The 17487-nt window shown below is 41.3% G+C and overlaps 1 protein-coding gene across 14 annotated transcripts in view; it reads left to right on the top strand.

The window, feature by feature from the left end:
• The window catches only part of baz2ba (bromodomain adjacent to zinc finger domain, 2Ba), an 83815-nt gene that overhangs the window by 47999 nt on the left and 18329 nt on the right, over nt 1-17487 (top strand). For 9 of the 14 annotated variants that reach the window (XM_038268052.1, XM_038268057.1, XM_038268051.1 and 6 more), the window contains 12 exons: nt 2214-2405; nt 2487-2648; nt 3092-3288; nt 3373-3579; nt 3672-4298; nt 7989-8730; nt 9886-10155; nt 13780-13840; nt 13935-14043; nt 14854-14955; nt 16665-16887; nt 17276-17368. In XM_038268052.1, coding sequence (XP_038123980.1) covers nt 2214-2405; nt 2487-2648; nt 3092-3288; nt 3373-3579; nt 3672-4298; nt 7989-8730; nt 9886-10155; nt 13780-13840; nt 13935-14043; nt 14854-14955; nt 16665-16887; nt 17276-17368 — 2985 coding nt within the window. The remainder of the gene's footprint in view (nt 1-2213; nt 2406-2486; nt 2649-3091; nt 3289-3372; nt 3580-3671; nt 4299-7988; nt 8731-9885; nt 10156-13779; nt 13841-13934; nt 14044-14853; nt 14956-16664; nt 16888-17275; nt 17369-17487) is intronic. The other 5 variants (XM_038268059.1, XM_038268056.1, XM_038268058.1 and 2 more) reach the window with 1 other exon arrangement.

Raw genomic sequence — 17487 nt, 5'->3', positions numbered from 1 at the left:
AGTGAACATATATATTTATATAAATCAAAGGAACAGTCTGAATTAAAGTTGTAAAGTTTAAAGCAGAGTTAGATAATACCCCAAATCTCACTTTGTTACATGACCAATTAGAGGAAATCTCAGTTATATATATATATATATATGTATATATATATATATATATATATATATATATATATATATATATATATATATATATATATATATATATATATATATATATATATATATATATATACTTTTGCAAAATGCTGTTTGCAAAACATGTGAGACCAGTCTTCATTTTACAGAGGAGAATTTTCATTCTCAAAGGTAAATATGCTTCAGGTGTAAATAGGTAACTTCCATAATTATTGGGCTGGATAGATCTACAATCATCACAGACATTGATTCAAAGTTCTTTGCAATTTTGCCCGCAACACTTAAGAAAATAGAATCTGAAGAGCACCAGAAATGAGCACCGATTCTGTTTGCGTGTGTCATTGATGAGGATATCACTTGGAGAATAAATAAAAGCTGATCAACGCTTGTAGCGCTCTCTCCTTATGGGATCAACTCACGGATGCAATTAACTTAAATCTGTCTGTGGAAATTTGATTGACTGCAACAAACAACAAATTAATCCCCCTTCGGCAGCATCCAAACATGAAAAAAAGCAGGCGGTGCAGTTTGTCAGAGCGGAGGAAGGATTGAAGCGGAATGAAAAACAGGGCGAGGGAGTGAGAGGGAGAAACAGGGAGAGACACAGCGTGAGGAAGAGTGAGTAGGTAATCCGAGGTATGTCTTTCCCATGCCTCTCTCCCACTTCAGATTTTTAGATTTAATTATTCACCTTCTGGAAGCCTGCATTAATATTGAAAAGGCATTTGCAGATGTCACTTTGTGTTGGCTAGAATGAAAGGAGGGGGAGAGGTGGGCACCCTAGGCGTAAGTGAATGCTGTGGCCGGCCTTTTTTTTTTTTTTTTAGTGGGGGGAGTCGTTTATCTTCGTATCCACGAGCTGACGCTGGCAAGGCGGGCACATATACATATTCAGCATATTCTAATGACATTCAAAAGGCAGAATTTGCTGTCTCGTGGCAGAGAAGGACCTTGAAGCCAGCACAAAGGGCTGCACTCTCATATGTCACACACCAGGATGCTGGCAAGGCCACATAACCACAGACAGTTTGTTCACACCTAAAAATACACCAGGATTCTGCATATTTTCATTTTTAAGTCTAGAAAATTTATAACTGACCCTATTTTTATATGCTTGACTGCATTAGATCAGAAAATGCCGTGTTCCGGTGTCGCTTTGCTCTACATTTCAGCGATGTGTGCATGTGTATAGTAGTTTGACATTTTCATCTGCAGCTTTGAGCACAACACTTTCCTTTTCTACCGTCATCACTTTTACTTGTGTATTACCTGGCTTATGCAGAGGCATCGGGCAGGCTTGCTTTCCTTTTCTGGAATAGAAATTGAATTTGCATGAAATATGCTCACATCAAATTGCATCTGACTCTGGGAGGAGGTAATACGTGGCAGTCGCCCCTGCCAGAAATGATTGTGCTCAGGGAAACGCTAGACGATGATGATGTTGATGAAGTATTCTTCTGAGCTGGAATTGAATGCCAGGAGGATGGAAGGAGGGTTTGCATTTTACACCTTTATATAGATGGTTTATTTTTCCCCTCTGAGTTTATCCAGCTATTTTTAGTTTGCAACATATACTGGGACTGATTTAGAGCTTTAGATATCAGGAAGTTTGTGTGTGCTTACACTACACATATAAGTATCGAGCTAAAGCATTTGTATTTTGTGCCACTGAAAAGTTAGTGTAATTTTCACGTAGTCAAAGAAAAATGTTTCCTAATTCCAAGACAAATGGAAAGCATTTGTTCTTTATATAGTTTCTTAGTAATGTCAGAAGAAGTGACCCCATCAAATGTCACTGAAATCCTCCTTTCAAACCCTGTTAAGTCTTTACCTAAGACCCTAAATGAGGTGATTTGAGGGCAAAGGTCTGTGCAAAACCAAAATTAGAAAGAGCTTACAGATGGACAAGGAGATTTGGTAAGGTTATGCAAAGTGGAGCTTCACGCCTAATTTATGATTAATTAAATCGTGAAAACAGTTTCTGATAGATGTAAGGTTTCACATTTCGTACACCTGTCGCTCTACAGCCAGCTGTTAAAGACATCCCCTTCCTTTGTTTATGTCTATTTAAGGCCGACTGTTTGGAGGAGTAGGAGACCAGCCCTTCATTGGCTCCACATTGTCAAGTGCCTTCCCTCTGGTGAACCACCCTGCCTTTGGAGCCCTCTACACTGCTGGGGCGGGCAGGCCCGAGTTCGGAGGCCTGGGCTCCATTGGGATGTCAGCTGCTCTGGCTACCCACCCACAGTTAGGAGCACTGACTGGTAATAAGACGACGTTTGATTTCTGGGCAGCAGTTCAGTGAAATAAAATTGTACCACTAATTAACCCTCCTCTTCTCTCAGAGTGGTGGCGAGCTGCTGAAGCCCATGGACGCGGAGCTGCTGCCTTTCTCCCCTCCTTCATTGGCTTCCCTCCTTTCTTCACCCCCCACATTCAGACCAATCACAACACTAGTCCAGTTCAGATCAGGGCGCCTGGCAAGAATAGCCACGACCTGCCTAAAGGTACAGCAGTTTGCTAAAGACCCCTTCATTGATCTGTCTCTCTTCTTCCACACTCTGTCTTCCTCCACAACCTAAATCCACTTTGCCCTATGATGAGATTTTCCCTGTTTCAAGATAGATTTAATGACTTCCACTGCTCACTTAGTCATTCTATTAACTTCTTTCTCTGGCTCTTTCCCTCATGTTCCCTCTTGTAATCTCTGTTTCTTGTGCTCTTTTAATTTCACAGTATCTTTTAATTTATCTTTTATTATGTAAACCACTCATGTTGAGCTTGTGCCTCATACGGCCAGCATGTTTGATGAGATACATGTATAAATCAATATTTTTATTAGCCTCATACAATCAAGCAGTTAGTCCCAGATATTCAATTATCCCCTTGTTGCCAAAGTTCTCAGAAAAGATAAAGCTGATTAGTAATGCAGCAGATTTTGTGCTTGCAGGAGTGAACGGTGCCGTGAATGGCAGCGGGGTCTGTCCTCCCACCACACAATCAGGGAGCTATTCTGCGAGTCCGACTCCTGTTCAGGCACCAACAAAGCCAAACAAGAATTCTGATCCGTCTAATATCCACCGTAGCAGCCCTCATAATAACCCAGCAGAGTTGGTGGAAAAGACGACTGTGAAACCTAAAGAGAAGGTTGGTGCTCATCACATGAACGCCTCGGTTCAAAGGGGAATCGTCTGATTGGATGAAACTGATTCTGTTTGTTTTTGAACTTAGAAGGCCCGAAGGAAGCCAACAGGAGCTTCGATGCCAAGTCACAGTGAATCAGGCACATCCTCAGATAGCTCGAGCGATGGCTCTCTCAGCAGTGATCTGGAAGACCTCGCAGAGGAGGACGAGGATGAGGATGATGATGAGGAGGATGAGGATGAAGAGGATAAACAGAGTGAACTTTCCGAGTCTGAAAAACGGATAAAGAAGAAGGTAAAGATAGAAAGGGACTAATAAGGGCTTAAAGCGTTTTGTTGTTGTTATTCCATTCAGGTTATGAACGATCTGATTAATGTCCTTCACAGGGTTTATTACCAAGCACTGGCTCTGGAAACAGTGATCGGCCACTCTCTAGGGAGGTCCAGGTCAAGATTGACAACCAAGCCAAGAAGGTGCCCTCCAACCCCCCAACTCTTGTGCCATTACCCCGCTCTGTCTCTCCCCCCGTCCTGTCTCAAGTCTCGCCCCACGGCCTGCAGAGCTCCAGGACCCGGACTGAAGGGGCCCAGCAGCACTTCAGTGTGATTCAGTCCACTGGTCTGGCGGCCAACCCTAAACCTCTTGCACTCCTCACCCAGCCTCGTCGGGAGCCATCACCAACCTCCTCCCCAATAGCTCTCACCACATCGCCAAGAGCCCCCTCCAGTACTGCATCCCCCAAACCTCCCAAGCTTCTGCCCTCCTCCTCTCCCCAACACCTGCCCCTCTCCCTATGCTCCTCCCCTAAACCCCTCTCTGTCCCCTCTCCTCCCCGCTCCACCCTCCTGGCATCTACCTCCCCAAAACCTTTTGGTCTGACCTCGCCTTTATCGAGCCCCCAGAAGTCCTCAATGAAGCCGCCAAGGCACATTGTGCCCAGCGCCGCCAAATCCAACAAGAAAAAGCAGCTGGAAGCTTCACTGGCGCAGATCAGTGAGTTCAGACTCAAACAGGTAAGCCTGCCTGATGACTGCAGTTAAATGCCTTGTTTTTACTCATTCACACAAAGACAGCAGTGGAGACATTGTGTGTTGGGAGAAGCAATCAGGAGAACCACAGCTGCTCATCCACCTTCAGTGAACAAAGTTATCCTCAGTAAATTGACTATAATTAAATTATTCACTAAAGCTGAGTATACGGTGAGACCTGCAGCTATGATTATCTCCCTTCTTCATCATTACTATCAGATGGCCTGCACTTTGTTAAACCTTTTCGCCAGTCAGTACATTTTTCAAGAAAAACCCAACAGCTAAAAGCTGTCCACATGACTGTTACCAGTGAACCCACAGGCCTAAGAAGAAAGTAGACGTCTGCATAGTCACATGGGGGACTTTGGTTTTAAAGCCAAAGTCAAAAGACTGCTCCTGTCACACCTCCAAGGTGCGCTTATGTCTCCTGTAAAAATAATGCTTGTCACACTATTGACACCCCAAAAAATCCTGAAAAATAAATGTGACCTCAGTATTTCTTATTTATTAACACGTTTTAAGCTGATCCGATTTTCTCTCAACTGTCAGTAAGTCAGCTAGATTTTCTCTCTCCCTTGAGTAAAAATAGGACATTACACAAGTCTGTTAGCCGATGACCACAGGGCCAAACAAGGACCCTTATTCATCTTGGCACCACCCACAGCAAGGAGGATAGCAGGGAAGTTAAAATATCCCTAATGCTTACTGTTGGACAATTGAGGCAAATAATGTTCTCTCATGGTTTCCAGGTTTGCTTCACAACCATTAAATGCTATTTCAATGATAACTAGTCATTTCTGTTAAAGGCCATTTATGTCCAACTTTCTCAAACGTTGACATGTTGCTGTTTTTTTCTAAACATTGCTGGGACCTTAACTGTAACCTTAAGCTTTAGTTAAATTCACCAAAGATTTTTATTTTGCTCTGCAAAAAACTTTCCAGGTGGGTTTTGTCTAGAAAAAAAATAAGATTTTGTGGAAACTCAAAGTGATGTTTTAGTACCATGGAGGGGCTGTAGCTCTTTCTGTTCCAAATGCCCTGAGAACCTTATGAAATTGCACAACGTTTTTCAATACTAGGAGTTTTTTTAATCATCAAAATATGATGGACTTCACCAATAAGTAGGAAATGTGTGTCAGTTTGTTGTTCAGAAAAGTTAGAATCCGAAATTGTGACAAAATCAACTCAGAAATGGTTCAACAGACATAGTCTTTATTCCACATATTATTGGCATCTCTGTTGCAGTTTCTTAATCCGATAAAAAAAAAGACAAAAAAAAAATGGAAGGCAGGAAGGAGAAAACACAAAACACAAAAAGGGATCGCAGGACCTAATAGAATAGAGGTGCCCAAACCTTTCAGCTTCTGATACATAAAATGGTAACAGTGAAGTCAACACCTAAACTGTAGTTTGATTATGCCAACAAATTTCACCAACCAAACCAACCAAATCAACCAACCACAAGTGTAATAGTATTACAAACTGCATCAATATCTAAATGTCTATTTTAAGTGATAATTTTGTATTTTTAAGCACTTTGACATACATTTTTATTTTTTAGTTTAATTTCCGTTGTGGATAGTGGTTGATCAAAGACCACAAATGGGATTATGACCCTGACTTTTGGAATAATAAATGCTTTAGAGGGTGTGCAAAGAGAATTGCTATAAAAAGTCTTCTTTGTAGTCTTGAATCTTAGAAAATGCTATTTTTATGTCTAACTCGGGGGGTTATAAAGAACAGACACTAGGGGGGGTTTAAGTGTGCAATTTCTCAACATGAGATTTGTTTACCCTACTAAATGAATTGTATTCACATTAAAAATTGTGTGTTTCTGAACACTTTTAGTCAGTACTCGAGTTGAGGGGGGATGGCCTCCCCCTTCTTAAAAAAATCTTAAAAGTTATCTTCCTTCTTAAATGACCACCCCCCCATACTATCCACTGTGACATATTATAGCTGAATGTGTAAAACATCCTCTAAATATTCACAGTAATGGCAATAATATTGCCCTTTCAACATTTGGTGGGCTCTGGGCTTATGAGTAACCTGAGCAGAATAAATAAAATGAAAGAAGTGGCCTACCGTGACCATGAAGCTGATCCCAGTGGGGAAATTTATCCTCTGCATTGGTCCCTAACTATTTAGGGGCAGTGAAAGCCATGCCAGTCCAGGGACTGACTGCAGTTCTTCTGTATGGTGCCTTGGTCAAGGTCAATGACCAGCGTACCTGACATGTAACAAGCATACCATGCATATTGCTTTAGGTTAATAGACTATATTAATTAGGCTATGTATGCTTCCAAAAATTAAAAAAATTCCACTATCCCCGTTCTTTTTGTTTTTTACAGCTAGACTACTGCTTTGAATTTAAACTTATGCTGCCTACGACCTTTGCTGCTGGTGTCAAAAAAAACATGGCCAGCACTTGCTAGAACAGTTATATGTCTATATCAGTATGTCCTATATTAAGAAGCAGGCCGTATTGTGGGCTGCATGACGGCACAGATTGGTAGCACTCGTAGCTAGAAGATCCTGGGTTGGAATCTCCTGGGTTTTTTGATGGATGGATGGATGGATGGATGGATGGATGGATGGATGGATGGATGGATGGATGGATGGATGGATGGATGGATGGATGGATGCCTAGCTGGCTGTAATCTATTGTTTTATGATGATCAATGTAAAGTCAATTTTGGCTTTCCTCCTCTCATAAATCAAACTTCAGTGAGTGAGTGTCTCAATCGCAGCATTCAGGAGTTGCTAAAAGCTAGATAGGTTGAAATTTCCTGTTGTCATTGACTTATTAAGGTGTAATCAATTATAGTCTTCCATGTGTTGCTTACTCATAGATTTGACTGCTTTACTTTGCTCACATTTGCTTTTAAGTAGCCTGTTGATACACAGGCCCTTGCTTTTAGTTTAATCTCCATTTTATTGTACCTTATAGATCTTGTAGTGTTATTTGTAGTTAGCTCAGATGAAATGCTTTTAAGATTGACATTTCTTGGCCCTTAACGGTAAAGATTTCATTTTTCCCCAGTGAAAGGTCTACAATCGATTACGTAAACGTATTGAGATCTTCTTATTTTGTGAAAATCACTTCTTTTTTTGTTTCGGCAAGCAGAGAAGTTTACACTGAGCTAAATTCCCCCTGTGGTTTTAGGACTTTTACTGTATTTCATGGTCTGTGAAATTGATTTGTTTCACTTCATATCACATCCAGTTGAAAGTGAAGCAGAAAAGTCTAACCTGCCTTTGCTTAAACACAGATTGAACTAAACTTTGTACAGAAATGGCAAACATGCCCATCAGAATGGATGATAGCGAATGTGCAGCTTTTCAAATGGGCAGACAACTAATTACAAGGATGCACTGTGTCTCTTTCTGCAAACTTGGCTAGTAACAATGCCTTTGGTTATTGCTGTTATGTTCTCTTTGTTTCCCAAAAATAGGCTTAGACACAGTTAACCGTACCAGTGTTCAGCATTGTACTTTTGTCACCTGCTCAAACAATCCAAGCAATGTGAACTGACAGTCTGAGCAGCACCACTTTGTCCCATTTCTCTTCTAATTTTTTTTTTTATGTAACTGCTTTTTGTTCCTCACATTCTGCGTCCCAATGCCCCCTTCTCCCTGCCGTTCCTTGATCTCCACCTCCCTTTTTCTCCTCAGACTCTCATGTCCCTCGGGCAGACATTCCCAGCTGAACAGAAGAAGCAGCAGCAGCAGGGGCCAAACAAGTCCCCCAAAAGGACGTCACTGTCTTCACCACCGTTGGCACCTGTTCCACCTACTCCACCCCAGAACAATCACTCCAACCTCTTCCTTTCGAGTGCCCTGCTGGGTCTCCCAGAACCCCATCACCCCAATGGAGTCATCCAAAGCACCACTCAGGACGCACCCCTGGCCCTCATCACCAAACCTCGCAAGGAATCTGCCTCTCAGGGCAGGTCCCCCCAGCCCAACTCGGACGCTGGATCCATGCCTGTAAATCTGAGCACAGGGGCAAGCAGGACCCAACCTAGTGCCCAGGCTGGTTCTCCGTCACAGCCTCCAACTACCTCACCTCACGCCACGGGTCATGCATCTAGAAAAAGCAAGACGCCCAAGGTTAAAGGGCAGACACCAGCGGTGGGACAAGCAGACCCTTTAGCTGCCTGGAAGGGTTTCTCTCAGAATCATCTGGTACAATCTCTGGTGGATTTGTTTCGAGGAGGAGAATCTGGAGTCGGCATTCCAGGAGTTAGTATCCCTGGGGCTGGAATTCCTGGCATGGGAATCCCTGGAACATGTAACCCCACTGCTGGTCTCCCAGCCAACAAGGAATCGGATGACTCTGGGGACGAAGACGACGATGATGAGGATGATGACCTAGAGGAGGAAGATGAGGAGGACACAGATGATAGCCTTTCAGGTAGGGGCTCTCTTTCAGCCAAACAAAATTGTATTTTTTACAAACTAACATTAATATTAATTTGAACAAAATCCTATTTTCGATTGCAATTATCTTTAGTGCAACCTTCACCAACATGTTTTTCTAATGGTGCGGCCCCAAGCTACACCTCTTGTTTGACCAGTCATTGGTTTTAGACAATTATTAGTGATCATCTGGTTTAAAACTGGAAAAGAAAAACGATTCTATCCTCATTTACTGAATGCCTTACCACTGATAATTTTATATATATATATTAGGGGTGGATTGGTTCACAAAATCCACGGTTCGGTTCGATTCACGGTTTCGTGGTCACGGTTTTCGGTTCGGTTCGATTCGGTATATGTTAATTGTTACACCGAAATCCCATAAAAATTTATGAAATTAATGAAAAAATCCCCCCAAAAATAATGAATTGTAATTATTTTAAATGATCCGCGGAAACCCTGGATCATTTCCGTATGTTTTGCTGCTTTGAATTTAATCATCTCGCGCATGCTCTCTACTATCTCCAAGGGACTCGGAGGGGAGCGGACGGAAGCCACAGTGGAGGCTGCAGGCTTTGCTTTGAGCAGCCGGTCTGGAGCGCAGCGGGGCGGAGCGGGGGTTGCTGACAGAGTATGAGGGATTTCGGGGTTAGCATGACATGTTGCTGTTAGCATAAACAAAACGTGTTGCACAATGCTTGCACACTGTTGCACTTTTATCCACAACTTTCTTTCCGCCGTCATCGCGGACCTATAAAGTGCTGCTGGTGCGTCTTCCAACTCCTGTTCTTTCCCACTCGCCATTCCGACACAATTCTCCACAACAACTGATTTTTTTTCCCCTGCTACACCCAGCTAAGCTGCTTCGCTTCTTCTTCTTCTTCTTCGTCTTGTTTACAACTGGTGGTTGGCTTTCGTCGCAGTACCGCCACCTTCTGCTCTGGAGTGTAAACACTTCGCCTATGAGAAAAAGGAGCAGCGCATGAACCGAACGAAACGCACGCGAATCGAACCGAGACAGTCGAACCGAACGGTTCGGACGGTTTTCATAAATCGTCCCATCCCTAATATATATATATATTTGTTATGAATTGATGCTCTTGAAAGTTTATTTCCTTCTTTTTTGTGTTTACTGTTCTTCCATTTCCAGAGTCTGACAGCAACTCTGACAGCGACATTTCAGGAAAGAAAGTGAAGGAGTTAAAGCTGCTGCCCTCTGGATCATCTAAGAAGGAAACGACTCCTTGCAGACTTACTAAAGGTCCAGAGCTACTGAACACCTCAACCAACCACACCGCCACCAGCTGCTCCCCTCTCAACCTACAGGTCATCAAGAGTCCCTCTGTTGCCACCAGCTCCAGTGCCTTGGCCTATCACAGCTCTGCAGGCTCTTCCTCCTATAGCATAGCTTCTCCATTAGGTATTGTCTTCAAAATTGGATTCCATCACATATTTTAATTTCTAAATGCATTTTTCTTTCTTTTGCAATGTTTTATAATAGAGTTTGTGAGGACAAGTGTGACTGATTAATAGGCACCCTTGGTCAACACTTGACAATCCATTGCACATGTTTCAGAGGCTTGTCGATGTGTGTTTAATGCTATTAGCCGTCTTATTTGAATACAGCTTAAAGTTATAGTTGAGGATGGTCTTTTTCCGGATGGATCATCATAGTAAGTGGTCCTCCTAATTGTCAATCATACTATTGATAGTTTACGTAAGGCCGTCCTACGTGCTCGTCCTCATTTTCACTTACCTGTGGTGAGTCTCACATAGTGGAAAAATTGCAAATCTTCTTTTGGAAAGTAAGCTTGTATGAGCGATGCAAACAGCAACTTTTAAACAGAGTGTTCAAGAGGAGAGATGGACTTATGCACGCGTTTACTAGGCATTCCCTCTCGGGAGCAGGTACAGGGTTCTGCATGTGGTTTTTTTTTAAGTAGAGAGAGAGCGAGTCTTTTCAAAAATCTGCAAAAATCCTCCACTATACCTTTAATGATGCAGTTATGATTAAAAAGTGACACACCATAAAGGTTCTGCACAGTTAGTCTGAAAAGTAGATCAAGAATCTAGGGCTGCAACTAACGATTATTTTAAAAATCGATGAATCGGCCGATTATTTTTTCGATTAATCGATGAATTGGACAAAAAAGATTTTTTTATATTAACCTCTTTATTCCAAAATAAACATTTTAGACAGAACAAACAAGCACACAAGTACAGGTTGCTCATTAACTGTACTGGTGCAATATGAAAAATAAATGTTTGTGTTAAAACTACGCAAACTTACATGAGAAATGTAGCTGTACATCCACAAAATATAGGGTAGTTTGTTTCATAAAGCGCAAAAAAAGACATTTTTGTTTTTTAAAGCCCCTAAGGGGTTCAAACAATAGGTCCCCCCATTCCAACAAACTAGTTTTTTTTAGACTAGAAGAGTTCTGCCTTTTAAGTCAGGAAAGTATAGCAGTTAAAGATGCTACTTGAGAAAATACTTAACCATAGAGATAAAAATAGCCCTGTGATTTATAAATTGTATTTGGAATAACAATGAGAGAACTAGGGGTGCTAAAAAGCACATCCTCCAAAAACAGATATTTACATGGAAATGTGGCAAATATAATTAATTGACATATTACTGATCTTGCTGGATTTTATTCTGCTTTACTTCCATAAATTGCAGGATCTTTACTTTATCTTTGCCAGAAGATTTAAACTTTAAAATTTTTGCCCTCATAATTTGCAAGTTAATTTATTTATAAAGGAAATATAAACGCTGCTTAAGCTAATTCAAATGAAATTAAAAGTAAAATAAGTAGCCAACCTTATCACTGTCTGTAACCTTCTAACACGGTAAGGAAAGCATCAGATGAGCTACCTGAGAAACTAACATTACGTTTCCCCACTTTAAAACGAAACAAACATGGTGGTTCCGTGCCATGTTAATTTGTTTTGGCAAAAGTTGCATGTTACGACTTTTTTCACTTTACAAAGCGCAGGCTATTTTAATTATTGTGATCAATTTGCGCCGTCAATCCCGGCGCATGCGCGCTTTATTTGCAGTCTGGACGCTGAGGGTAAACTTACTGCGGCTCTGACTGCAGCGCTAAGAGGGACTCCTGCGGGAGCTGGAGAACGGGGTTGGGGTGGGGGAGGCACCCCACGGCAGAGTAGGAACGATGCATGTCTCCAAAAGCTGCCAGTGACACCGTAAAAAGTCGCCAGATTTGTCGCTAGTCGCTTTTTTGAAAAATAGTCGCTGGAGGGGTCTGAAAAGTCGCTGAGTTGGCAACACTGCGCCCTGCGGCGCTGGCTCGCTCTGCCGTATTTTTTTTTTCTTCCCCCGTTTAAGTCAAGTGGATTTGGTGACGGCGGCCGCGGATGACGCATTAATCGTGCGACACAACTAATCGATGATAAAATTCGTTGCCAACGCTTTTAAAAATCGATTTTTATCGATTTTATCGATTCGTTGTTGCAGCCCTACAAGAATCCCATTTTGAATATGTCGAGCAAAGATGTTCTGCTAGCAAAAATTCGAGTTAATAGTTTTCTCTTAACAGTTATTTATAATGTAAATTGTCATTGGGACTCTGCATATGTATTTTTTATGTAAGGTAATATTTGACACATTCTTGTTTTATGAGAAGACTCTGCATTGTTTTGCAGTAGTTGAGTTGTGTAGCTGTAAGGAATTCATGACAGGAACAAAAGCCAACCATCAATCTGAGTTAATGTCATAGAAGTATATCCTGGAAATAAGTTAAAAATGCAAGGGGGGAACTAACGAAATGCCCATACTGAAATTACCAGTTAGGACCTTGCCTGCTGTAGATACAGCATTAATTATCCTTATTTTACTTTAGTATCAATGATTTTGTTCAAAGAGGCTGAAGCGCATTTCTGTCTCAGAGCAAATCCGAACCATTATAGCTATTAATGGAAACTTTTTTGGGAGGGTAATTTTTTTTACGCTGCATCACTTCTTTACCTGATGACTTTGCTGAGATGCAATTAACTTATTATAATCTGTGATTGGCTTTTCACATGAACAGTCACGCTGCTCCTTTAAGTACAAAATAGGTTTCCTTTGGAAATAAAGACTATTTATTAAATAGTTAAAGCCATAATAGGCAATCCATTTCAGTTATGTAAGAGAATTGTATACATGTAACAGTTAATTATTACAAAGAGAATTAATAATGCATCAGAGGAAAAATGCTATTCACCTTTCTTCATGATAAAAATAAAGGAATAACTGACTCCAACCCAGACCTGTGTATTTAAAGATATTAGGGGAAAAAAGCTCTGAAAAGGGTCACTCTGGAGAGATCCACTGATTCTGAGAGTATTTTAACACAAAAGGAAACTCTTTGATTTTAATGGAAAGAAAAGGCTGTAAAGCTGTCGATGGAGTTTCCCCTTTGGAATAATGTGGCTATTTCCAACCTCACCATGAGGCTTTATGCCCAATAAGTCTCAGTGTTCTGTGTTTGGTACAATGCAAAGCCCAAGTAACTGCTCTGAAGATACTACCACGTGTATAAAGAATGTAAGTACGCTGCCTAAAAGGAAATACACTCCCTTTAATACTCAGGTGAGTATGAAGAGGGCTTGTTCCTCTTTGCAAGACAGGAAGGAGACAGTTTGTTGTCATAGCTCAACTGCAGCTCTAAAATCGTGTAGGGGCATGCCCAAGAGTCTTGACAAGTTACTTGGCACAGCAACGAGGTTGATTTCCGCCACTTTCAATGAGAGAGCTCCCAGATCACAGAAAACAGGACATAGGTGTAACTAGCCAGGAAGCAACACATTTACAGTCTTCCACCTGTGCTTTTTGTTCTCAGTTGCTTGATCTTCCCTTAAAAACATTTCTTTCAGTTTTTTTTTTATTTGACTTTAGTGCTCTTTCATAGCCCTCTAGTGAATTGTGCATTAAATATTGTATGTGTCACATGATGTTGGTAGTGGTGGGAAAAACAAAGATCACAGATGTGTGCTAGCTTCTCCGCTTTCCCTGATGGTCCATACCTTCTCTCTACAGGTCTGGGGAAAAGAAAGAGGGTGATGGATGAAAAGGATTTGATGGTTCCTCTGGAGTTAGGGTACGTACAAGAAACTCAGTCAGTAAAGACTGAGTATTTGTATTATATTTTTATGCACTGAGGTGATGGAACACCTGCTTTTCTATACTCCTAGGTGGCGGAGAGAAACAAGAATCAAGTCGGTGGGTGGACGCCCACAGGGTGAGGTGTCCTACTATGCACCCTGTGGCAAGAAACTAAGGCAGTACCCAGATGTGATGAAGGTAGCCTGTGCTTTAAGTGCCACATTTCGTCTCATTAGTGATACACCAGCAGACCTGTGGGCAAACCAATGAAAACAACTGCTTCTTATGAAAAAGCATAGCGATAATCATCGCTGACAGCATATTTTTATGGTATAGCGTTTTTCTTTTAGGTACATTCATGGGTGAATTTTCAGCTTGCTCACAGAAATGTTTGTGTATCAGTAGTGGAGAACTCTGCCCCCTGCTTCTGCTTCAGCTGCTCTCCAACCTAAATCCCGCTCCCATCCCGTTTTCCATGACCCTAATAGTGAGAGACAGTATTCCTAGAATCACTTCTTGTGCCACTTTATTCACCTCTCCCTGCCGCCGAAATGATTAATGCTTAGTTTCAGGGGATGCACAATTTTGCCCGATTTGTTCAGTATTCAATTGTGTCTAGTCTTCTGTGTTTGCTTCATTGAAATTTCAAGCATAGCTTTTGTCCAAACTGCCTGAGTGTAGTGCTGACAAAAAAAATGTCTACGCAGTAACATTCGCTCACTTCTAGTCTTTTCAGCAGGCAGTAAAAGACTAGCAATGCCTCAGATAAATAGAAAGGAGCCAGAATTGTGCATCCCAAGGTCAGATCCATTTTTCACTCCTGAGAGCTTTTGCTCTTTTTTTGTCCCCTTGCTTTTTATAATGATTAGTAGCACTGCACAGACGCTCTGTTGCCGTAGACTTCCCCCAGTCTAGTGCCTTCCAATTGCTTTTCAATGTCGCTAATTTCGTATTTATTTATTTTTCTCCCTGCCTAAACCAACGCCATTATTATTTTCTCTTCTGTAGTATCTATCCAGAAATGGAATAAGTGGCATCACGCGCGATAATTTTAGCTTCAGTGCAAAGATAAGGGTTGGTGACTTCTATGAAGCCAGAGAAGGACCCCAGGTGACTGCCTTTCATCTCTCTCTCTGTCCCTGATCCCTGTTCATCTTTTCATCTAGCTGCCGTCAAAGCTCCGTGCAGCAGTCACTGTCACTGATAGGAATCAACCTAAACCCTCAGTAGTCCAAGTTCATAGGCCTCTCTCTGTGCATGAAGAATGCAATAATCAGTTGACATTACTTCCACAGGTGACCACTGATGTATTTTAGCTATGTGCAAAAGTCTCCATCCACGCCTCATATTGTTTTTATTTCATTTTGCATCAATTTATACAGACTTTCTTATGACTGTTCTTATTACTTGTCACAGACTGTAAATGCTGTGAATTAATAGCCCTCATTAGAGTCTGCTTTCAATTTGTTTTTAAGAACTTTATTATAAGAAAATATGAGAAATGGTGACCCAACATAATATATATATAAAATTACATAATATACATACATTTTTGTTTTTTTTATTAGATACAGATGAGATCACATCATATGTAAAATGGCTGTGCTGCTAGCTTTTGTGTTCCCAGCTAACCCATACCAGAGGCTGAAAGAACAGAACAACTTAAAGCCCCTGTCACACCTTGACGAATTAGACCAGTGTATGCCTGACGCACGGAAAATCTGGCAAAAGCACTGGCATATGTTGGATAGGTTATGGGTACATTTTGTATAAGTTATGAGCACGCTGAAGCAAGCTGACAAACGTAACATAAGTAACTCATAAGTCGTGGCGTCCAGCTTATCCAAAATCTGAGTAACTTCTCCTCCAGACGTCATCCCCATCATAGGGTGAGCGAGGAGGTGAGTGTGATGGATCCTCCCTGCGTTCATGCCTACGACTACGACCAGCAAACTTCCTCGCAGGCATGACGCTGAATCTGCGCTGACTGCAAACCTTTTTTCTTTTTTCTTTTTTTTTGGGTGGGCGATAAACAGCAGTTAGGTTATTACTGCGATCAAAAACATCTTTTTATGCAGACGGGGTGCCTCCCGGTTGCTTGTGCATCATTTCATTATGAATACTCTATGTATACGCCTAAAATTGAAAAAATACACAAAAAGTTCAGCTTATGCTGAAGAGGTGTGACAGTTCCCTAATCCATTTAGCCTTTCTGTTATCTGCTGAATGCCTTTGTCTTTCTCACTGTCAGAATAAACTACAGATGTGTTGAGAAAGATAACACCTTCACTGTTAAAATAGTTGCTTGTATCTGTAACTTTATGTTTTTAAAAAAACTTCCTGATATAGAAACTAGTTAGTTCTTCTTCCTGAGTAACGACGTCCATACCAAAGAATGTTGTCAGCCTTAGATATGTTGTGTTCACTGATTAAATTACATTCGGTTTCATACTTTGGAAAGTTGCCACTTGAGTAAAGTGCAAGAAAGTCTGGTTTGTTGAAGGCAAAATACAAAGAAAAAAGGCGTGGGTAAAGACTTAGTGCAAAGTTCCTTATGGCTGTGATGCAATGAGTTTAAGGACAAAGTAGGTGTGCTGCAGACAGAAAAATTGACTCAGAGTACACTTCTGATGGGAAGAGAAACAGATGCAATAAAATGTAAATTTAGTCTGTAGTTTTCTGGAACAAATAAGTCCAATATTTCTTTAGAATGAATGACTGAATTTATTTAATGAAGATAAATGCTAAAAAGCGGATTTATCGGTTTCAGCTCACGTTGTCCCCCATTTTCTCCATGTGCTACTGATTTATTTTTCCAGGGTTTACAATGGAGCCTGTTGAAGGAAGAAGAGGTTGTTCCTCGAATTTTGGCGATGGAGGGTCGCCGGGGCCGCCCTCCGAACTCCGAGCGGCAGCTAGTGGGGGATGTTACCAAAACTGGTCGCCGTAGGAAGGGACGACCTCCCAACGTCGGCGATCCGCTCGTAACCGAAGGGCCCAGCCCCAGTGAGGTCAAACTTCTGCGCAAGCTGGAAGCTCAAGGTAAGGACAGGAAATGAGCCTTAATATGTGTTTGTTATAAATACATGGGTCATTAATCTCCCCGTCGTTATGCAGGTAGCAGAAGCTGAAAGTCTTGTAAAAAATATTAATTATTTTAGACATTTATTTTCTTGTGTTGCCTTTTTTTATTTCAATGGCAATTGTCTTTATATTTCTGCTTTTCTGCCTTTATTAATAGTATATTTGCAAGGTTTATCATAGATCTTTTCTTGGCTTTGATAAAATTCTGCTAATACTTTGAAAACAGCCCCTTTGGAAACAGTCCCCCATAACAGATATAAAGAGAGACATCCAATGCTATGGTACATCAGAACAATATTTATGTATTCCCCTGATGTTTTTCACTGATATTGTTTTCTCTGTGCAGAAATTGCCCGACAAGCTGCCCAGATGAAACTGATGAGAAAACTGGAAAAGCAGGCACTGGCACGTGCAGCCAAAGAAGCTCGCAGACAGCAAGGTGAGAGAGCATGGAGCGATAAACATGCTGGTGCAGGTTATTCACTTGGTCAGACTGACACTTCCAACTACTTTGATCTGAATGAGTGCAGTATGAATACCAGCAGGTCCTTTTTTGAG

This window comes from Cyprinodon tularosa, unplaced genomic scaffold, assembly GCF_016077235.1.
Source record: "Cyprinodon tularosa strain WSP-4 unplaced genomic scaffold, ASM1607723v1 ctg691, whole genome shotgun sequence".
Classification (NCBI taxonomy): Eukaryota; Metazoa; Chordata; class Actinopteri; order Cyprinodontiformes; family Cyprinodontidae; genus Cyprinodon; species Cyprinodon tularosa.
The sequence above is the reverse complement of the archived record's forward strand: the minus strand, read 5'-3'. Positions and strand labels throughout refer to the sequence as shown.